Source organism: Orcinus orca, chromosome X (genome assembly GCF_937001465.1).
Source record: "Orcinus orca chromosome X, mOrcOrc1.1, whole genome shotgun sequence".
Taxonomy (NCBI): Eukaryota; Metazoa; Chordata; class Mammalia; order Artiodactyla; family Delphinidae; genus Orcinus; species Orcinus orca.
The window spans coordinates 79,789,779-79,814,729 of record NC_064580.1 but is presented as its reverse complement, the minus strand read 5'-3'; the positions used below and the strand labels follow the sequence as shown (position 1 = coordinate 79,814,729).

Below are 24,951 nucleotides of genomic sequence, written 5' to 3'. Positions count from 1 at the left end.
ACCCAATACACAGCTCTGAATGAGTGATCAAATAAATAAAATTAGTAATGAAATATAATCTCTCATTTAGCAGTTCATAGATTAGTTTTCCAGCATCCATGCAATTCCATTTTTGTGTGTTTTTTCCCACCTTGAATATGAGACTAGGTCTGTGTTTACATACCAAAAGAGCTGATCAAATTTGTCCTTGTGTGTGTGTGTGTGTGTGTGTGTGTGTGTGTGTGTGTGTTTAATTACTTCGAGGTTGTGACACTGAACAACTATTTGAGCTATATACTTGAATTACGGGAAATGTTTTTGTGTAAGGTGATAGTGTTTATGAGCAATTCTGTTTAAAGTATCATTGAAATAGTGGTCTGTGTTGATTTTGAATCTGAGGTTAAAACTGATATGTAGTAATATGAGTAAATACATTTTAAAGTTTATTTTGTGGATTTCTGAAAATAATATTTTTCACCAGTATTGCACATTTGTTTACTTCTACTACCACCAAAGAGAGTAAAAGTGGTATTATTCAAATTTTCTCTAAGTATCTAATGAAAGTATTATTTTGTTATCTAATGTTTTTACCAAGTGTTAAGACAAAAAATGAAAATGTTTTTAAAGTGCATTTCTAAGAGAATAACATTTATGAAGTAAATCAGTGAATAGTTAATAAATATAAGGCTCCAGGACAAGGGAGAAAAGTGCATATATTTCTAGAATATCCATTGAAGTACTTCATTTCCATTATTATGTCAATTTGACTATCTGAAACCTAATGGAATGTGATTTTTTTCACTTCACAGAAAAAGATTTACTCCTAACTGGATAGTACCAGTGTATGTGTGGATAATTAAATATAATTAATCAGTTGAAATGGGAGAGTTAATACAATTTTAATTGAGAATATCTAGAATTTGCAAAAGGTAAAAATTGGTTACGAGGCTTTTTAGAAATAATTATAATAGATAACTTAGTTGTTCATTCTAGGGGAACTTTTGGCAGATATTTAGATGGCATTCTTTTTAACGGAAAAGCTTTTTCATCAAGACTTGATATTTTCACTGAGGGCAGATTAGTCTCGTGGTGGAGATATATAGTATTCCCTTCAGTATACTATAAACTAATCAGACTCAACTATTTCATAAATTTGTCTAATCATACATCTATAAAAATAAACAATATGCATAATAATTAAGTCAATTACCACTATGTGTAAAAAATCCTGCATGTATAGTTTATAATATAAAAAGAGAAGAATACTTCTGTAATTTTAAAGTGCACCACTTCCAAAGGTTAAACAGAATTACTAAGTAAATTATAAAGAAAAACTTACTGGTATAGCCTGAAGGAAAAACAAATAGTTTTAAAATTCTTCATCAAATTTTCATAGATACAGTTAAAATCTATCTACAATTTCCTAAATTTTCTACAACAAATGTATATTGCATTGTGCAATAAAAATAAAGGCCTATGACTACTCTACAATTTTAAAAAGTCTACTCCTAATTCTAAATACCACATAAAACCACGGATGTTATGTATGAACACACATAATGCATGAAAAAACAAATTGAACTTCAGTTCTTTTTAAAAATAATAATTATATACAACACATACAGCTTTATATTATCACAGCACCTTTGAATATGCTAGAAACCTAAATCTAAACAATAAAAATAGACAGAAACTAAGCAAATCCTAAAGAAAAAAGTCTATTACACAAGAGCACCTATAGGAAGCATTTACACAGTGTAGATTAAGTTCATATAAGATTACTTAAGCTCTGCTTGTCCTGTAGCACTTCTGTTGAGATCAGGCTTCAAATCACACCTAGCTAGACGGACAATTACAAAATCTAATTAAACAGTGACGAGTGCAGGTGAAAAAATTGTAAAATGTGTCAGTATTGTTTTGAAATGAAAAGATTAGTAAATATTGCATGAAATAATGACTGATTGAATCTAAATTCAGCTTTTAAAAGTTATTCTAAAGTATATGAGTTCACATTGATAATGTGAACAGGATGGTCAGCAGAGAAAACAGAAGTATACATAAAAGATTAATTAATGGATAGAATTAAAACTGTTCTATAAAATTTTCAATTTAAATCATTGAAAATAAAAATAACTTAAGAAATGTAATAGCTTGAATACCCTATTTCCAAAAATAAACTTTTATATTTAATGTAAAATGAGGAAATGTATTTCAGCAATTTTTTTCAATTTATGCACTTTGGATTTTAATCAAAAGAAAATAATACTCCTTCGAGTGTTTACAGGTATGAAAGTATACAGCACATTGTAGTTAATCGATTAGGTAATCCCTAAAAGTTTCTTTGCTGACTAGTCTTAAGATTTCCTTTCCCTCTGTTTTCCTCTATTCACTGACTAGAATAAGAACAAGAGAGACCATCAAGGACACTTCATTGAGAATATTCTAAGAGTCCATTAACACCAATACAAGAGATGGGAAGATATCTGAGACCTTGTAAGCCAAACATGTAATAACACCAATAATTAAATTAAAAGTATCATCAAATCAACTGATAAGAAAGAACCAACAGGAAAATATATAATTTTGTCCTCTCTGGCTTTTGTGGAAAATTCGTTTCAATGCCGTCCATACTGTTCTCAAATGTTAATATTATTTCCTCAAGCATAAGCAAAGGACCGACCAAGGGTAGTTAATAATCAAAAGTAGAATCCATTTTCATCTATGGCTGAAGTTTAGATACAGTTAAACCTCAATCATCATTGGTTTATATGGGTAAATATTTTAGCCTCAAAGAGCAGGAAAGAAATCAATTCAGAAGTTCCTTTCTCACAGAAATTATATTCTGAGAAGAATCACTTGCAGCTTTAAAAATAAAGTTTCTATTTTCATCTTCTGCAAAGATGACCCCCATAAAAATACTGAGGAATTTTTTAAAGAGATTCTGGGTAACTGTTTCAAGACATTTTCATCTTCATATATACAAAGGAGTGATTAGGAGTTTTCCTTATCACAGGCCTAAAGGAAAGGGTCACTGAAGCAGAAGAAAAATGAAGTATTCTCCTCTAGCTCACAGAATGTGTGGAAAAGCAGAGACCAGGGTGGTCATGACACAAGCATTTAAAATGCATTTATATAATAATTACATATACAAATGGTCATGAAGCCACACTAGTTTATCATGGGATATGTGAAGTACTGATTCATTTTCTTGGGCATCATAATTTTTTTCACAATTAAGTGAGACTATGGATTTTGGAAACTCCTACTCTTAGTACGTCTTTGTACCTGCAGGGCACTGACTCTAGAGGTATAATAAGTTGGCTAAATTTTGACATTCCTTGAAATGATTTGAATTAAACTGAAATATTTAATTTATCAGGAAGAAATAGGGGAGAGATTATAAAGTTACTCTATATGAGTAACTTTCACAAAGGTAAAATTTAATTTTAAGTATTTTTCTACAATAGTTGTTTATAAGTATGTAATACAATATTATAATTTACATGACATTTCTCATTACCAGTAAAACAGTTACACTTACAGTCATTATAATTAACAAAGTAATGTTTAAAAAGCCAGATAGCAAGCATGTTCAAGGAACTTGACATTATTGGAGGTACCAGAGATTCTGTACTGAGTAAATGGGAATGCTAAATTTTAACAGAAATCTTTTTAAAATATTGCCTATATATTAAATATCCAAGAATTACACTAATTTGAAATGCTAAATAGAGCATAAGCCTCTTCTAAATACCTTTACAGCAAGGAACACTTTAAATAATACACTAATTTAATGCACATACATAATAGACCAAATCCTGTCCACACTTTGCTAGGTAAAATGATACACAATGAAGCATTTGAAAGAGAATCCAGGAAACATATCTTATGTTGTGATTATAAAGGTCCTTTATACTCCCTCTTAGCCCCAAGAAATCGTGCTTTTAAAAAAATTCTGTTAGTACTTTTAGTAAGTCATAAGCAGCTCAAAGAATACAATGTAAAATTGGGACACAACATTCTTTCCTTAATACATTTAATGTACACCAAATTTGACGCATTTAGTCATTTGTGTAAGAAACTGATTAATCAACATATTGTGAAGAATGAGTTAAAGGCCAAATTACTCAAATCAATGAAATATATTCAGTAATTTAATGCCAGAGAAATTATGTAGATCTATTTAGCTGTTTGACTCTAGTAGCTTATATTTTCTTAGGTAGTTTCAAAATTAAGATAAAATCTTTCAAAATATACTATTTAAATCCTTGTCTCTACTCACATATGAATGGAATTATATTTCACTATATAAGAAACATCAGTACTTTTTTTCCCCAAAATATCAGGGAGTATAAAGAACTTTACATTCTTCTTTTGATAGATAAAAATAGAAAAAAAAAACCTCTTTCTTTTACAGTATTTATAGAAAAAAAGAAACATGATTACAACAAAAATATTTTTTAATGATTAAAGTAGTGAAACAACATGATTACAATCAACATAAAAACCCATTAAAATTATTTTATATCATCTAACTTTTCAGCAGAGTGATGGATAATTATAATTATTTTCTCAACAACACTATAGTAGTGAATATTTTCCAAAAAATGATCTAAAGTGGTTTTTTTTGTTGTTGCTGTTTGTATTTTTGATATTAAAGAAAATCTCTTGCCCTTGGATACCTTTCAGAGGGTAGCTTGGATAGTTCAGCTTCACTTCCAAACTCCCGCAGATGATGTTTAAATTCTTCAGCAATCAGACAGGGCAAGTAATTCCATGTTTCATGATTGATACATTAACCATCAGTTTGTACATCAAGACATATTATATTACATCACACTTGTTGGCATTCAGAGGAAGCAAATCGAGAAACAGCATGATAAAACTTTTTTTTATCACACTGCACTGTTTCTTCCACAAATTTAAAATTTCGATTGCAAGATTACAGCTAAAGTAAGCATGGGGTTCAGTGGGACATATTTTTTAAGGTGGTTTTTGTTTTGCTTGCTTTTATAGTGGGAAATCCAGATTACAAGCTAAATGATCTTAGCCAAATTTTGAAATCACAAATCATTGGAGTTTTTTGGAAGGGGAATAGAATTATGTTGTTCCTAGAAAGTTATATCTCACTGTAGATTTCAATAGTTGATGTCCTGGAATCAGTCTAGGACAAGAAAAATAACATGTTATCAAAATCAGATGGTTGTGTTCTAGGAGTCTTAGTTGCCAAGCATGCTACATGGCTAAAATTCACATTGCTAAAATACAGATGCACAATATCAAGGTTATGGAATGTAACAGTAGTAAATACCAAGCCTATTCCAAGCTAACTCAGACTCCTCTTACCATTTTGAATCCATGTATAATACCTACACTCATGTAACCATGAATTATTTCTTTTTGAAATGAAGTACCTCAAATACATGACTAAGACAGTGACTTGTACACAGAAGGCCCTTTCCAAATAATAAGTTCATTTTTGTTCCCCTATTTTTCAGATGTATAGTCTTCACAATATTTTAATGGAAGAACTGTGTTAAGCAAGATTTCGTTTTGGCATTGTATCTCTTTTATACAACAATTATCAAAATTGATTCTAAAATGATTATTCTTATTGTTTTTCTAGAATCGCACCAAACACTATCTGCTTGCTCTGAAAGACGTTAATATAAAGACACTGTAAGATCATCTTTTACATTTCATGTTTTAATTTCTACTATAATATATGCATACAAAAATGCCTTCCAGAATACTTGTAAAAATTTATATCAAAGAGGATCCTCATATTCCCCAGGTATAAATGGTTTTGTGCAATAGATACGTTTCTATCTAATGAATGTTCCATATTTTTTCAGAACACGAGTCAGAAAAAAAAAACTATAGAAAGTATTTGATTCCCTTTTTAAAAACATGAAAGTTTTTATAAATCCCCTTATATCTTACTGCCTCCTAGAACCATTTAATTTCTTCACTTTCATATTTCTATTCAGATGAGTAATGAACTAAATAGAAATATCACCCTAAACCCTCCTTTTGAAAATATATTTCTCACTTTGTTTAGAATCAATTGAATATAATTCTGCCTTCTGATAACAGTAATATTTTATTCCACTGTCAGAATTTCTTTAAGGAACAATGGATTTTTATTTTACTGTCTGACACTTTTCCTCATTTTGTATGATGTTTCTTTAAAAAGAAGACACCTACTGTATTTGAATTTTTATAAATACACGAGTGCTTTTTCAGTGCTCACTTAACTTTTTCGCATTCTCCAACATCACTGAATATAAGATGCCTCTCCTGGTGTTAATCAGAAATTGAAGCGTATACAGAAAGGGTGAAGAACATTGCAAATGTAGCACAAAATACAAGGATTCAAATTATTTTTAGTGTCACATTAGTCTGCCTAAGTTCACCAATTCATGTCCAGAAGATATTTAGTAATTAATCTGAAACATCTGTGAACCAATGACATAAAATATACAATTTACCTATTTTTTTAAGATGAAATAGAATAAGTCATCTGAGAACGCACTGATTCTAAGATACTCCTTTTAGCTAATAAAAACCGAATGATAACCAAGAATTTATTCTTATTAGCATTTACTTTCCTTATTTTGCCTATCTCATGAAGTTACTGTTCTGTGTTTAGGAAAAAATTTCTTAGCTAAATAAAATAAAATACCCGAATGAAAAAGTTATTAATTTTATCGACTTTCTCAGGATTACAAAATATCAAAAAAAGCAATAAAAGAGGAAGATATTTGGAAAACACTTAATATTTTCCTTCATCTATGCCTTACTTACTGTATGTTCATGTCCTCATGTAAAATAAGTCTAGCTCTTAAAACATTTCCATGCTTTCAAAAACAGTTGAAACCAGAATTTGCTCTTCTAACTAACTTCACAAGCCAATCTATTAAAAATGATGCTCTGCAAAAGTAATTCACAAACCCCACCCTTTGTATAGATTTTTCAGTGAGTCACAAATTTAGCCCTGGGAAAAGTGCTATTAGGATATACAACACACATAAAGTGCTATTCATAAAGAATACTTTTCTGTTGAGAAATGTTTCCAAAAAACCGGATGATAGCAATGAGAATTAGAAAATGAGAGCACCCTTTTTAATAGTTAAATAAAAACAAAAACATACCATGATGAGATATTCGGCATCTGTTATGTTTGCCACCCATTTAAGATCCACCTTGGTCAGAAACCATGAGGCTCATGTAAACTGTAGAAATAACCACTGCCCTATAAACTCATTCAAAGCATAACAGAAACTCGCCACAAAGAGAGTAGGGTTCTGTTTTACCGTTTGCGATAGCATAATTATGAACCTATTGTAACAAAAATGCACCCACAACTGAATTAGTATCTTACTTTCACTGTGTGATTAAGAGAGAAAAGTTAACGTTATTGTATAATTTAACTATGCAAATCCATGAGTGACCTCAATTCTTAAAAGCATTTCCTAAATTATGGTAAATTATTTTCATTGTTATTTTGAATCCTGATAGACTTCTCTAATATCTCTAAATTTGGTGAGAGGAAACCTATTCTGACTTTCACATTACTACTATTTAATTAAGCCTAAATAGGTTTTCAAAAGTTTTATTCACTGAAACTGATATGAATACCTTCTTAAGAGTAACACAGATGAAATGATAAAATCAACATGCTGTATAACTTCCAGAGAAAAAATGTAGATAAATTCTATCACTTGACTTTATTAAGGAAATAAAAATACTTAAATCATTTACTTTAGTTATGAATTTCTAGATACATTTTAATTCATTTCTCCATGGAATACAGATAAAAAAGACTGTATAAACTCTTGTTTTCATAAATTTAATGGGTTTTAAATTATTGTATACAGATATCTTGGGTCTTAATATGTGCATAGTTTCCTTCAGGCCCATTAGAGAAAGCAATAATATTTCATTTTCAAAAAGTCATTATCTCTTAAGAATGTCTCCTGAAGGGTTCTTAATACCTTGCATGAATATGCAGATACTCAAATGGATATCTAAAGTAGAGATCTCATATATATTTCATTCTCTGGCTTGAAGGTGAGAGTGAGTAGCATGACTTCATTTTCCTAATCCCATTCTTGCTACATTGTGTTAATACAGATTTATGAACCAGAATAATGGTGAGTTCCTAATCTGGAAATGACACTCTCTTTTCATTGTGGGGGTTTGGAGGAATGGTGGGTAGGGGGGATATCTTTATGCTATTTGATTATCTTGGGTAGACACAGATTTTTCCAAGTGAAGCTGGAACTCTCAATACCATTAAGTATTAAGACCTGTTTATCAGATTCCAAGAGGCTTTACTGTGATGTATCTAGCCATGACTGTTTTGATCCTCATGCACACAATTGTACTGAGGACAGTGCCATGACCCTTTATTTTGGAGTTTTTCCAGTATATTCTCTAGCAAGAAGTGTCATACTGCCATCTACAGACAACACTGTCCCTATTATAATCATCATTCCTCACCCAATTTTCCTCCAATCAGGAGTCATTTTGTTCTGATTTTCTACCAAACTTAAAATGAATCCATATATCTATTCAGATACTTCTGCAGAACATTTTGATCCCATGTTGAGTCAGTAGATTCTGTAAAGTCCTAGTTCAACTGAAAATAATTAAAAAATATAAAATTAGAAAGGTTACTTAGAAACTTGGATTACCTACCAGTCTGGTGTGTACAGACACAGGGGTCTTGAAAGTTGTCACTGGATAGCTGCACTCAGAAATGCTGTAGGGATCAGAACTGCTGGAGGAACACTTGGAGATGGAATCACAGCCCACGAAGGTGTTATCAAGAGGCAGTTCCTGGATGATGTGGTGCTTTGAATTCAGGGGAGTTTCCGGCTGGATCTGGAAGGCAGGCTGTGGAGAGGCAGATTTGTAGTGCCGGGCCAAATCAGGACTTTCAGGCTTGAAAGTAGTAGGTGTAGTGCCCCAGTTGTACTTGCCCATGGTTTGCTCTTCCAGTTCAATGGGAAGGTCTAGTGTGACGCTGTTTCCATCATTGTCAGCATCATCTGCCTTAGTTTCTTCAATAGTAACAAAGTTAAGCAGCAAGTTCTTAGGGGTATGCTTCTTCTTCTTCTTCTTTTTCTTCATCATTATCATCTGCCTGTTTTCTGGGTTTGGAGTAACCCATTCGGAATTCTGCTTGTTTTTCTGAACAGCCTTAAGGTGTGGTGATTGGCGGCATCTTACTACAGCAGTGATGAAAATAACAAGGATGACAGTTATGGTGCCTGCAACAATGGCAACCACGATCTTGACATAGTCACTGGATGGTGAGGATGTATCAGCTGTCTCAATACTTTGGGTCACTGGTGTTTCAATGTTTTTTCGCACCAATTCATAAATCAGTGTAGCATTGGTCACTGACTCATTCACAAATAGATTAACATTTACAACACTGAAGAGAGAATCAGGTTGTCCTAAGTCCTTGACTTTGACTACCAGTTTGTGTAAACCAAGGTCTGCAAGGACACATTTCTCCTTCAGTGTAATGTTGCCTGTTGTTTGGTCAATCATAAACAGACCTTTTGTGTTTCCTCCTACAATGCTGTAATGAAGCTCTGCATTCATGCCAGTGTCATTGTCAACAGCAACTACCGTGAAGACCACTGTGCCTGGATTAGTGGATGGCAGAACCAATTCAAAGGAGTAGTTCGAAGAAGGGACAACAAAAACTGGTTTGTTGTCATTGACATCAACCACATTTATGGTGACTTTGGCAGTTGAAGATCGTGATACCCTACCACCATCCTCAGCCTTTACATAGAAAGTATAAGATTCTTGTTTTTCTCTATCAAAGGAAATATTCGGTCGGATGACACCAGTCTGTGGATCAATGGTGAAGTCATCACTTGCGTCTAAAATGGAGAGAGTGACTGCAGAATTTTCTCCATAATCAGGATCAGTTACAGTGATTAGTCCTACTGTGCCATGTCTTGGAAGGTTTTCTGGGACATAGAAGTTGTACTCATTGTGAGTGAAAATTGGACTGTTGTCATTCTGATCAAGAACAGTCACTAAGACTGTGGCATTGGTTATTAAAGGTGGCATCCCGTTATCTTTTGCCAGAACTGTGAATGAATATTTTTCCTGTTTTTCTCTATCCAGTTTCTTTGCTGCAGTCAGAATGCCTGTACGACGATCCAGGTTGAATTCAGATGGAGCATCAATGCCAAGCAGGTAGTTTATCTCAGCATTATGCCCTGTGTCTGCATCCGTTGCACTTATTTTTGTCAACTGGGTGCCAGGAGAGTTATTCTCAGGAACAGAAAGACTTATGAAAGGCTGAGTGAAAACTGGAGCATTGTCATTTTCATCTTTTACTTTGATGAGGAGCATGGATGATTGATTCAAAGGAGGTTTGCCAGCATCTGCAGCCAGTAATTTAATAGCATATTCTCTTGTGGACTCGTAGTCAAGATATGCAGCAGTCTCTAGGAGGAACTGATTACTGAATACTGGCCTCAACCTGAAAGGGACTTCATGATCTGTAAAGCACGTCACCCTACCATTAAGGTCAGCATCCTTATCTGTCACAGTTATGAGCGCAATTTTTGTGTTGAGTGGAGAATTTTCTGAAAGAACCACGGTGCCATTGATTGGATTGATGATATATCTTATGTCAATTGATGGGACATTATCATTGACATCTGTAACATTTACTAGTACCATTGATCTTGCTGGTATCAATCCACCATCACTTGCCAAAACCAGTAACCTGTGGTTTGGTGATTCCTCCCTATCCAGTGGTTCTTTGATTGTGATAAGTCCACTGGTGGAGTTGAGGTGAAATAGCCTCTTGGCCATGTTGGAGACTAGATTGCTGAAATAGAAGTGAATCCTGGCATTTTCACCTATGTCGGCATCTGTGGCATGAAGTTGTGTCACTGAAGTACCTACAGGAGCATTTTCTGGTATACTGACTTCAATCTCATTCTCCTTGAAGACTGGGCGGTTATCGTTTGTATCAGCAACACTGACTTGCAAAATGGCAGTACTGGATCTTTGAGGAAAGCCACCATCTTCAACCTTTACTTTCATTACATATGTATCTTTCTCTTCCCTATCTAACTCCTTTTGAACTATCAATTGTGGCATCTTCTCTCCTTCTGGTGTTTCAATAACATCAAGCCCAAAAATACTTTGACCCTGGAAAACATAGAAGGAAACATTTTAGCTTATGTTATTATTTAATGAGACCAGTTTTCAATTCCTTGAAGTCATATGACATAGGCTCAACTCAGAAATAAGTGCCAGAGACTTGAGTTCTAAGTCCCAACTTCGTCAGTAACTAATATTGTCACCACAAACAAGATGCTTAACATCTCTACACATTTGTGAAATTAGAGTTGTGCTAGAAGATGTTCTAAGTGCTTTTCAGGTTGTAGCACTTTGTGGTGATAAATGTAACATTTATGTGAACTATTAAAGATTTCAAAAGGAAGAAGTATGTAGAATTTTAAAAAGAATTATCACTAAGTTTCACATGGTGAATGAACTTATAAGTGAATTAAAAATGGTTACTCCAAATGAATTAAAATATCTTACTGTAGATTTCAGTTGTCTAGGACACCTTTTCACCACCAGAAGTAACAATCAAGTATAAAATCTTTATCCAAGACAAAGTGCATATATCACATCTAATAAATACAGCTAATAACTTTGGCAGAGGGAGAAAATATGCAAACTCTGATAAGAATAAAACCTTGTGTAAAATACACAGACTTTCTTTTTTTCCCCTATAGAAACAGGTGTTAAAAATGAAATTTCTGGGAATTCCCTGGTGGTCCAGTGGTTAGGACTCGGTGATTTCACTGCCAGAGCCCAGGTTCAATCCCTGGTCGGAGAACTAAGATCCTGCAAGCCATGAGGCCTGGCCAAAAAAGAAAGACATTTTCTTGGAGATTAACAGAACAATGTTATTTAACTTCTAATTTTTTTTTTAATGAGCACGCACAATGGACTGAAACTAACATGCCAAAATGTCAAATTGGAAAATATAGCTATAGGAACAGTACCTATATTTTCTTTATGCCTATAAAGTCAGATTATGGGAATGTTTAAAATCAGTTTCCTCTGGTTCTGGCTTCCCTCAAAACCCTCAAGGAAGTGGTTCAATTAATATAAAACTGTAAAATTCTTAAAGTGCTTGGGCTCTCTTAAGTGCTATTGTTTATCAGCACACAGAGGATCTCATACTCTTGTATAAGTCTTTAAAATAGTCAAATAATTTTGATAAAGTCCAATTTATCAATAGGAAATAAAAAAAATTAAAGTCCCTTCTCTGAACTACAATAAGATAAGCCCTACACAGACAAACAGTGATCTTGATAGCTGATTGAGGAGTAGCATTCACTGGCTCTCAGGTGCAGTTCTAGCCAGTGTTACCTGTAGCACTTTGACAGAAATGAATAAGATAGAAGGTACTGGAGGCTGTGAAGATCAGAAGATCTTAAGATTCCTAGTACACAGGTGATTTATGAACCCTTACGTACACACGTACATGTGTGCACACACACACACACACACATAACCACACACTACAATTTTAATTCTTCAATATATTTTTTAACATAAAAGTTGCTGACATGTGCTGAAGATCAGTTATTGAGATACAATCTATGTGAACAGGAGAGCATCTGAGGGTTTTTTCTCATTGTTCTGTCATACCAGTTTCTAAAATAAGATCCTAAATGTTAGAAACCAATGAAGGATATCAGGTTTTCAGGGACCACTAGAATATATGGTGAGATTATATGGTCATATTATCTTTTATAACTTATCAAAGTGTTATAATTGCTTACATAAAATCTAGTACAGTACTTAAGTACAACTACATTTTTCCTCATGAATTGCTTGAAGATATTTCTGCATTTTTTGGATTTTTTGTGTGTGTTTAGATTCACTTACTCTTTTATTCAAATCCAGACCATAATATATCTTGATGGAAGAATTAAATGTTTATTATGAAATTTAAGGTGGCATTTCAAAAATATTAATTAAAATCATCATTTTGCTTCAATGTAATTAAAAAAAATTTCCTACAAGGTAACTAATGTGTATTAATCTTAGTTTTAATTCATAAACTAAAATGAGCATTCTATTAATATTTTACTTATATAAACCAATAAACAATTTGCCTTTTCTTTGCCAAGGAAAATATTTTTCATGTAATACCTATCTACAAGTGTGAAAATTAACAAATCTATTTTAAGAAAAAAAAGAATTTTACAACAATAATATTAAATATACATACAGTATTTACTATTATAATTTGATTTAGGTAAACTTAGTGATTAATGATAATTTTACTTTTGTAATGATATTTCAAAAGGCCTTTAGGAAGGTTCAAATCTGGAATGTCTCACCTATGGGTAGAAAAAATAGCTTCTGAATTGAACTTCACAGAAATCCATGGCATTTAATACAATTTTGTTAATTCTTGGCATGCCAATATTCAGTGGCTAATATGGTCACAGCATTTTTCTAGGCACTGGCGATATGGTGGTAAGTAAAAATATTTTGCTAATGTAATGGAAATTAAATTTTAGCTAAGATGAGGGAAAATCAATAGCAATCTAAGTATCTACTGATGTTGATACTAATAGATTTATGTTAATTGAAAATAATTACATTTTTAATAAGGGCTATAAAAGTAGATTATAAAGAATTATTAGAGGTTATATAAGGGGAACTAGCATATATAATATAGCCTAAAAACAACAAGTGAATAACTTAAGGTCTTGAGTTTCAGACTCAATTATCTAATTTATGACTATAATACATCTGGGGAAAAGAATATGCTAGTTTTAATTTTTAATTTTATTCATTTATGTTTATGTATTTTGTGTTTGTATATTTAGAGCTTAGTCTTATGTGTTTGCCTGAATTTTGCATTGACCTTTGCTTTCCCAAGCAAATGAATGCAGGGTTATGACACTTGAAAAACCCAAGAACAGCATGTTTGCTGTCCTTAACTATTATATGTGACGTGACAGTAATGTTAAAAGATAGATTTTTCAAATTTTCAATATGATAATGAGATATACATACAAGATAATGGACAATGTCCATACTGCTCTTCTGTCTTCTATGACTGCTCTGTCCAATATGACAGCGATTAGTCACAAGTATTTACATTTAAATTTTAATTAATTATAATTAGATAAAATAAAAAAATCAGTACCTTAGTCTCACTAACCACATTTCAGTTCCTACAGCTACATCTGAGTAGTGGCTATGGCATTGGACAGCACAGATATAGAACTTGTCCATTATTACACAAAGTTCTATTGCACTGGACTGTTCTCAGATGTTACATTTTTCTTTAATAAAAATCTATGTTCAGGTCAGAGGATTTTGTGCATACCACCCCCACTCAGATATTTAGAGCTCTACAAATGACTTCCTAGTTTACATATTTAAATTTCAGAGTGGGCATGAAGATGGCGGAAGAGTAAGACATGGAGATCACCTTCCTCCCCACAAATATATCAGAAATACATCTACATGTGGAACAACTCCTACAGAAAACCTACTGAACTCTGGAAGAAGACCTCAGACCTCCCAAAAGGCAAGAAACTCCCCACGTACCTGGGTAGGGCAAAAGAAAAAAGAAAAAACTGAGACAAAAGAATAGGGATGGGACCTGCACCAGTGGGAGGGAGCTGTGAAGGAGGAAAGGTTTCCACACACTAGGAAGCCCCTTCACGGGTGGAGACTGTGGGTGGCGGATGGGGGAAGCTTCGGGGCCACAGAGGACAGCGCAGCAACAGGGGTGCAGAGGACAAAGCGGAGAGATTCCTGCACAGAGGATCAGTGCCAACCAACACTCACCAGCCCGAGAGGCTTGTCTGCTCACCCGCCGGGATGGGTGGGGGTTGGGAGCTGAGGCTCGGGCTTCGGTCGGATCCCAGGGAGAGGACTGGGGTTAGTGGCGTGAACACAGCCTGAAGGGGTTAGTGCACCACGGCTAGATGGGAGGTGGTCTGGCAAAAGGTCTGGAACTGCCGAAGAGGCAAGAGACTTTTCTTGCCTGTTTATTTCCTGGTGCACGAGGAGAGGGGATTAAGAGCGCTGCTTAAAGGAGCTCCAGGGACAAGCGTGAGCTGTGGCTATCAGCTCGGACCCCAGAGACGGGCATGAGACACTAAGACTGCTGCTGCAGCCACCAAGAAGCCTGTGTGCAACCACAGGTCACTATCCACACCTCCCCTCCAGGGAGCCTGTGCAGCCCGCCACTGCCACCGTCCCATGGTCCAGGGACAACTTCCTTGGGAGAACACCCGACATGCCTCAGGCTGGTGCAACGTCATGCCAGCCTCTGCCACCGCAGGCTCACCCCGCACTCCATCCCCCTCCGTCCCCCTGGCCTGAAAGAGCCAGAGCCCCTGAAGCAGCTGCTCCTTTAACCCCATCCTGTCTGAGTGAAGAACACATGCCCTCAGGCGACCTACACGGAGAGGCGGGGTCAAATCCAAAGCTGAACCACAGGAGCTGTGCGAACAAAGAAGAGAAAGGGAAATCTCTCCCAGCAGCCTCAGGAGCAGTGGAATAAATCTCCACAGTCAACTTGATGTACCCTGCATCTGTGGAATACCTGAATAGAGAACGAATCATCCCAAATTGAGGAGGTGGACTTTGGGAACAACAATACATATATTTTTTTTTTCCCCTTTTTCTCTTTTTGTGAGTGTGCATGCATATGCTTCTGTGTGATTTTGTCTGTATACCTTTGCTTTTACCAGTTGTCCTAGGGTTCTGCCTGTCTGTTTTTTTTTTTTTTAGTATAGTTTTCAGTGCTTGTTATCACTGGTGGATTTGTTTTTTTTGCTTTGGTTTTTCTCTTCTTTCTTTCTTTTTTTTAATTACTTAAAATTGTTTTAATAATTATTTTTTGTTTTTTATTTTAAGAACCTTTTAATTTAATTTAATATTATTTTATCTTTTGCTTTCTTTCTTTCTTTTTTTTCTCCATTTATTTCTGAGCTGTGTGGATGACAGGCTCTTGGTGCTCCAGCCAGGCGTCAGGGCTGTGCCTCTGAGGTGGGAGAGCCAAGTTCAGGAAATTGGTCCACCAGAGGCCTCCCAGCTCCACATAATATCAAACGATGAAAATCTCCCAGAGATTTCCATCTCAATGCCAAGACACAGCTCCACTCAACGACCAGCAAGGTACAGTGCTGGACACCCTATATCAAACAATTAGAAAGACAGGAACACAATGCCACCCATTAGCAGGGAGGCTGCCTAAAATCATAATAAGGTCACAGACACCCCAAAACACACCACAGACGTGGACCTGCCCACCAGAAAGAAAAGATGCAGCCTCCTCCACCAGAGCACAGGCACTAGTCCCCTCCACCAGGAAGCCTACAAAACCCACTGAACCAACCTTAGCCACTGGAGGCAGAAACCAAAAACAACAGGAACTACGAACATGCAGCCTGCCAAAAGGAGACACCAAACACAGTAAGTTCAGCAAAATGAGAAGACAAAGAAACAGACAGCAGATGAAGGAGCAAGGTAAAAATCCACCAGACCTAACAAATGAAGAGGAAATAGGCAGTCTACCTGAAAAAGAATTCAGAATAATGATAGTAACAACCATCCAAAATCTTGGAAAGAGAATGGAGAAAATACAAGAAATGTTTGACAGGGACCTAGAAGAACTAAAGAGCAAACAATGATGAACAACACAATAAATGAAATTAAAAATTCTTTAGAAGGAATCAATAGCAGAATAACTGAGGCAGAAGAACGGATAAGTGACCTGGAAGATAAAAGAGTGGAAATAACCAGTGCAAAGCAGAATAAAGAAAAAAGAATGAAAAGAAATGAGGACAGTCTAAGAGACTCCTGGACAACATTAAATGCACCAACATTCGAATTATAGGGGTCCCAGAAGAAGAAGAGAAAAAGAAAGGGACTGAGAAAATATTTGAAGAGATTACAGTTGAAAATTTCCCTAATATGGGAAAGGAAATAGTTAATCGAGTCCAGGAAGCAAAGAGAGTCCCATACAGGATAAATCCAAGGAGAAACACACCAAGACACATATTAATCAAACTACCAAAAATTAAATACAAAGAAAAAATATTAAAAGCAGCAAGGGAAAAACAACAAATAACATGCAAGGGAATCCCCATAACGTTAACAGCTGATCTTCAGGAGAAACCCTGTCGGAAGGGAGTGGCAGGACATACTTAAAGTGATGAAAGGGAAAAAACTACAACCAAGATTACTCTATCCAGCAAGGATCTCATTCAGATTTGATGGAGAAATTAAAAACTTTACAGACAAGCAAAAGCTAAGAGAAATCAGCACAACCAAACCAGCTTTAGAGCAAATGCTAAAGGAACTTCTGTAGGCAGGAAACACGAGACAAGGAAAAGACCTACAATAACAAACCCAAAACAATTAAGAAAATGGTAATAGGAATATACATATCGATAATTACTTTAAATGTGAATGGATTAAATGCTCCCACCAAAAGACACAGACTGGCTGAATGGATACAAAAACAAGACCCATATATATGCTGTCTACAAGAGACCCACTTCAGACCTAGGGACACATACAGACTGAAAATGAGGGGATGAAAAAGATATTCCATGCAATTGGAAATCAAATAAAGCTGGAGAAGCAGTTCTCGTATCATACAAAATAGACTTTAAAACAAGCACTATTACAAGAGACAAAGAAGGACACTACATAATGATCAAGGGATCAATCCAAGAAGAAGATGTAACAATTGTAAATATTTGTGGACCCAACATAGGAGCACCTCAATACAAAAGGCAAATACTAACAGCCATAAAAGGGAAAATCAACAGTAACACAATCATAGTAGGGGACTTTAACACATCACTTTCACGAATGGACAGACCATCCAAAAGGAAAATAAATAAGGAAACAAATTTTAAATGATACATTAAACAAGATGGACTTAATTGATATTTATAGGACATTCCATCCAAAAACAACAGAATACACATTTTTCTCAAGTGCTCATGGAACATTCTCCAGGATAGATCATATCTTGGGTCACAAATCAAGCCTTGGTAAATTTAAGAAAATTGAAATTGTATCAAGTATCTCTTCTGAAAACAACCCTATGAGACTAGATATCAATTACAGGAAAAGTCTGTAAAAATTACAAACACATGGAGGCTAAACATTACACTACTTAATAACCAAGAGATCACTGAAGAAATCAAAGAGGAAATCAAAAAATACCTAGAAAAAAATGACAATGAAAACGCGATGACCCAAAACCAATGGGATTCAGCAAAAGCAATTCTAAGAGGGAAGCCTATAGCAATACAAACTTGCCTTAAGAAACAAGAAACATCTTGAATAAATAACCTAACCTTACACCTAAAGCAATTAGACAAAGAAGAACCAAAAAAACCCCAAAGTTAGCAGAAGGAAAGAAATCATAAAGATCAGATCAGAAATGAAGGAAACGATAGCAAAGATCAATAAAACTGAAAGCTGGTTCTCTGAGAAGATGAACAAAATTGACAAACCATTAGCAAAACTCATCAAGAAAAAAAGGGAGAAGACTCAAATCAATAGAATTAGAAATGAAAATGGGGAAGTAACAACTGACACTGCAGACATACAAAGGATTCTTGAGCGATTACTACAAGCAACTATATGCCAATAAAATGGACAACCTGGAAGAAATGGGCAAATTCTTAGAAATGCACATCCTGCCGAGACTGAACCAGGAATAAATAGAAAATATGAACAGACCAATCAGAAGCACTGAAATTGAAACTGTGATTAAAAATCTTCCAACAAACAAAAGTCCAGGACAAGATGGTTTCACAGGCGATTTCTAGCAAACATTTAGAGAAGAGATAACACCTATCCTTCTCAAAGTCTTCCAAAATATAGCAGAGGGAGGAACACTCCCAAACTCATTCTACGAGGCCACCATCACCCTGATACCAAAACCAGACAAGGATGTCACAAAGAAAGAAAACTACAGGCCAATATCACTGATGAACATAGATGCAAAAATCCTCAACAAAATACTGGCAAACAGAAACCAAGAGCACATTAAAAGGATCATACACCATGATCAAGTGGGGTTTATGCCAGGAATGCAAGTATACTTCAATATACGCAAATCAATCAGTGTGATACACCATATTAACAAATTGAAGGAGAAAAACAATATGATCATCTCAATGGATGCAGAGAAAGCTTTCGACAAAATTCGACACCCATTTATGATAACAACCCTCCAGCAAGTAGGCATAGAGGGAACATACCTAAAATAATAAAGGCCGTATATGACAACCCCACAGCCAACATTGTCCTCAATGGTGAAAAACTGAAACCATTTCCACTAAGATGAGGAACAAGACAAGGTTGCCCACTCTCACCACTATTATTCAACAAAGTTTTGGAAGTTTTAGCCACAGCAATCAGAGGAGAAAAAGAAATAAAAGGAATCCAAATTGGAAAAGAAGTAGATCTGTCACTGTGTGCAGATGACATGATACTTTACATAGAGAATTCTAAAGAAGCTACCAGAAAACTACTAGAGCTAATTAATGAATTTGGTAAAGTAGCAGGATATAAAATTAATGCACAGAAATCTCTGGCACTCCTATACACTAATGATGAAAAATCTGGAAGTGAAATTAAGAAAACACTCCCATTTACCATTGCAACAAAAAGAATAAAATACCTAGGAAAAAACATACCTAAGGAGACAAAAGACCTGTATGCAGAAAATTATAAGACACTGATGAAAGAAATTAAAGATGATACAAATAGATGGAGAGATATACCATGTTCTTGGATTGGAAAAATCAACATTGTGAAAATGTCTCTACTACCCAAAGCAATCTACAGATTCAATTCAATCCCTATCAAACTACCAGTGGCATTTTTCACAGAACTATAACAAAAACTTACACAATTTGTATGGAAACACAAAAGACCCCGATTAGTGAAAGTAATTTTGAGAAAGAAAAATGGAGCTGGAGGAATCGGGTACCTGGACTTCAGAGTATACTACAAAGCTGCAGTAATCAAGACAGTATGGTACTGGCACAAAAACAGAAATATAGATCAATGGAACAGGATAGAAAGCCCAGAGATAAACCCATGCACATATGGTCACCTTATCTTTGATAAAGGAAGCAAGAATATACAATGGAGAAAAGACAGCCTCTTCAATTAGTGGTGCTGGGAAAACTGGACAGCTACATGTAAAAGAATGAAGTTAGAACACTCCCTAACACCATACACAAAAAGAAACTCAAAATGGATTAAAGACCTAAATGTAAGTCCAGACGCTATCAAACTCTTAGAGGAAAACAGGCAGGACACTCTATGACATAAATCACAGCAAGAGCCTTTTGACCCACCTCCTAGAGAAATGGAAATAAAAACAAAAATAAATAAATGTGACCTAATGAAACTTAAAAGCTTTTGCACAGCAAAGGAAACCATAAACAAGATGAAAAGAGAACCCTCAGAAAGGGAGAAAATATTTTCAAATGAAACAACTGGCAAAGGATTAATATCCAAAATTTATATTCAGCTCATGCAGTTCAATATCAAAAAAAAACAAACAACGCAATCCAAAAATGGGCAGAAGACCTACACAGACATTTCTCCAAAGCAGATATACAGATTACCAACAAACACATGAAAGAATGCTCAACATCATTAATCATTAGAGAAATGCAAATCAAAAGTATAATGCGATATCATCTCACACTGGTCAGAATGGCCATCATCAAAACATCTACAAACAATAAATGCTGGAGAGGGTGTGGAGAAAAGGGAACCCTCTTGCACTGTCTGTGGGAATGTAAATTGATACAGCCACTATGGAGAACAATATGGAGGTTCCTGAAAAAACTAATAATAGAACTACCATACGACGCAGCAATCTCACTACTGGGCATTTACCCTGAGAAAACCATAATTCAAAAAGAGTCATGTACCACAATGTTCATTGCAGCTCTATTTACAATAGCCAGGACATGGAAGCAACCTAAGTGTCCATCAACATATGAATGGATAAGGAAGATGCGGCACATATATACAATGGAATATTACTCAGCCATATAAAGAAGCAAAATTGAGTTATTTGTAGTGAGGTGGATGGACCTAGAGTCTGTCATACAGAGTGAAGTAAGTCAGAATAGAAAAACAAATACCGTATGCTAACACATATATATGGAATCTAAAAGAAAAAAAAAAGGTCATGGAAAACCTATGGGCAAGACGGGAATAAGGATGCAGACGTTCTAGAGAATGGACTTGAGGGCACAGGGATGGGGAAGGGTAAGCTGGGACAAAGTGAGAGAGTGGTAGTGTATATATGGACATATATACACTACCAAATATAAAATAGATAGCTAGTGGGAATCAGTTGCATAGCACAGGGAGATAAGTTTGGTGCTTTGTGAGCAGTTAGAAGGGTGGGTTAGGGATGGTGGGAGGGAGGGAGACACAAGAGGGAAGTGATATGGGGATATATGTATACGTATAACTGATTCACTTTGTTCTAAGGCAGAAATTAACACATCATTTTAAAGCAATTATACTCCAATGAAATATTTTTTTAATAAATAAATAAATAAATACATTTCATATTATCCCAGTAATTTGAAAAGGAGTTGCCTACATATAAAACATAAATACTTTTCAACAAAGTTTTGGACAGATACCTAAGTCTGATGCTAAAGTGTGGTACCAACATGAGCTTACTATCTTTAATGAATGACTATTCCAAGGCTGTTCCTCTGTCTTGTCTCCTTCAGGAATAAAGAATGACTAACACATGGATCCAACATTAGTTCTACCCCATGTCAGTTAGCTCAACTGACATTCAAATCCATATGAACCATGAAAAAACCTGAAGCTCTTTGCCATATGTTAGACCATGACATGAAAACAATGGGATAGATGAAAAGAGGAAATAAAGATATATGGTATCTTAATTTATCACCTTGCTACCTTTACCGTAGATATGTCCTATATACAAAAAAAAAAAATAGTTAAAGCTTTGGGATAATTGTAGTATCCTGAATTCCAAACTTACTCAGAATTATTTCCCCCTTGTTTATAGGGAAAAAATCTTGAGAAAATCCTTTGCTATCTCTCCCAAATGGTCATCCTTTGGTGAGAGAACTATCACTCATCTGTGTCTCTCTCTCGGTAATTTACTTAAGCCTCTATTACATGAATTAATGTGAGTGTAGGATAAAATGGCCTCAAGCTTCATTTATATGTATGATCTCTAAGGACATAGCACCCAGCATATACGAACACATTAAATAAGCGTTTGTTAGATGAATAAATGCACAAATTAAAAAGAGAATTCCTATTTTAAAAGAAAAAAAAGAGAAAGAGCAAAGTTTGGTTGTTCTTGTTTTTAATTTTCAGTCTGTGCTTGAATAGGAATATACTGTAATTGTTGACTCAGGTTGCTTTTTTTCTTTTGCTTTAATTAAATTGTCCAAAAAACAATTTCAGAATTATTTTATAAAACAACTATTTTTTTCTGTTAGGGATATGATAAGCTACAGTGTCAATCTCTGGTAAAAATTTATAGCCTAGTTGTAAACCTTTATTTTTGGAAGAAATAATGACAAGTACTTAGTTTGGTAAGTGGCCTGTGTACTGACAAAATACAAAACCCTACATCTGTCAAACACCCATATGTACAAACAAAAAAAAGAGACAACAAAAAGTCAGAGAAGAAAACAACATACTATATGAATTGAATGCAACACATTATATGTTGATTTTGGATCCTGGTGTCTTAAACTAGTTTGATCTCATGTACACAAAATTGCCAATTCCAGTTCAGGTTAAGAAAAAATTTGGGACTTTCTAATAACCTCATGTAATTCAAAAGACTTAATTTCATTTGTGAGTGGCATTTCTTCCTAAATTCAAAAATAAGATGAGTTTGCAAATCTAGGACAAAAACCGCTGAAATAAGCAAGATGTTATTAAGCTCATATGAGACTTTAATTCTTTGTAGGGATTTGTAAAATTAAGGAAAAGAAAGTTGGTGCTGGATACGAAATTCCCAAGAGAAGTATTTTTGCTTTTGAAAAAAATGAATAAGGAATATTCCTTGCCGAATTAAAAGCTCTTTTTTTGCCTATCCTTCTGTGAAAGAATTAGCTGAACCATTGTACTAAACTTTAGCATTTTTGACATATGCATGTGCAAGACACCACTTTATTGCCTATTGGAAGGTAATAAATAACACAGCAGTTCCAGAGCTATAAATCTAGTACAGTTGCCCAGAAAATGCATACAGTGCCAGTAAGTACTAAAAATAGTTCCAAAGAGATTGGATTCTAAAACTGCTTACATAAAAGCTGTTTATTCTGTAGATTGAGGAATGCTGGGGGAAAGACTAAAAATTTATTTCTGAGCTTTACCACTGCTTGATTTATCAAGAACTAACCTGACTTTTAAAAAAAAAATTCTTTTTTTTTTACTGTTACTGATACATCTTTGGGCCAGAGAAATGCCAGTGTTTATCCATTTGCATAGTTTCAAATGGATAAAACCACAGAGATATGGCTATTTTGGAAAACAATAGGGAAATAAATTTAATATTCTTAATACAAATATAATTGGTACTATAATAAATTTACTTTAATTCCATTAAAAGTTCATTGGTTTGCTATAGGCTGCCTAGAACTACAGAAGAGGATAGCAACTCTTTCTGAAATATTCAACATTGTGATGTCATTTAGATTCTATGCACTATTTCAAGAACATTTCTTTCAGCATTCATTTGTAGCACTGTCAAGGGAAATACAATAAAAAATGGATTACATGTAAAATGACCTGAGCCGTTAGTCACATATTTGACAATAACCTTGAAGTCACCAAGTCCCTACCTACTTTAAAGTTATATTACAGAAAGGAAAGTCATGTATTTAAGAAAGTATCAACTCTCTTCGGAAGAAAAGAATTTACATTAAAATATTAACAGCACTGGTGTTAATCTTGGCAAAGCCGTGCACAAGGTTTAAGATATCATACGTTTATTTTATCTATTTGATATTTAGCAAAGACTATTTAATAGAACAATGATATTGTAGCATATGGTTCTTTTTTTAAATGTTAGTCCCAAGAAAAGTAATTCTTTCCATTGACTTTTTTTTCTTTGTTTCATCAGATTTCAACATTAGGAACAGCTTGTTTGTTTTTCCTCTTTGACAAAAGAGTACGTACTCGGGAAGGTCACTGAAAATGGTAGTGTCTTGATACTAACTTCTGTCTTAAAGGATTTTTTGTGGTGATGTATGATAAATCTATCTATTTCCTTTTTTATGGACGTGTGTCATTGTCACTATTCTGTGTCCTCCAACTAGGAGAATAATCAAACTACTTGATTATATTATTTGGAATAAGCATTCAGATTGAAATGTTTAAAAGTGTTAACTTAGGGGGTTCCCTGGTGGTGCAGTAGTTAAGAGTCTGCCTGCTAATGCAGGGGACACGGGTTCGAGCCCGGTCTGGGAAGATCCCACATGCCACGGAGCAACTGGGCCCGTGAGCCACAACTACTGAGCCTGAGCGTCTGGAGCCTGTGCTCTGCAACAAGAGAGGCCACGATAGTGAGAGGCCCGCGCACCGCAATGAAGAGTGGCCCCCGCTTGCCACAACTAGAGAAAGCCCTTGCACAGAAACGAAGACTCAACACAGCAAAAATAAATAAATTAATTTAAAAAAATTAAAGTGTTAACTTAAATTCATAATGTTATGGGCTGGAACAAAGGAGATTTTTTTTTCACGTTTAAAATAAATATATTTTATTCCTTGCCAGGAGACTCCATGGAAAAAATAAACAGTATATGAACATAGAAAGCATTGTTAAACAATTTCAATGTACAAACAGAGCCAGAGAAAGTACAT

The 24,951-nt window shown here is 34.8% G+C and overlaps 1 protein-coding gene across 1 annotated transcript in view; it reads right to left on the bottom strand.

The window, feature by feature from the left end:
• PCDH11X (protocadherin 11 X-linked) overlaps nucleotides 1-24,951 on the bottom strand; it is a 705,712-nt gene that overhangs the window by 659,421 nt on the left and 21,340 nt on the right. The window contains exon 2 of the mRNA XM_033405540.2: nucleotides 8,683-11,175. Coding sequence (XP_033261431.1) covers nucleotides 8,683-11,175 — 2,493 coding nt within the window. The remainder of the gene's footprint in view (nucleotides 1-8,682; nucleotides 11,176-24,951) is intronic.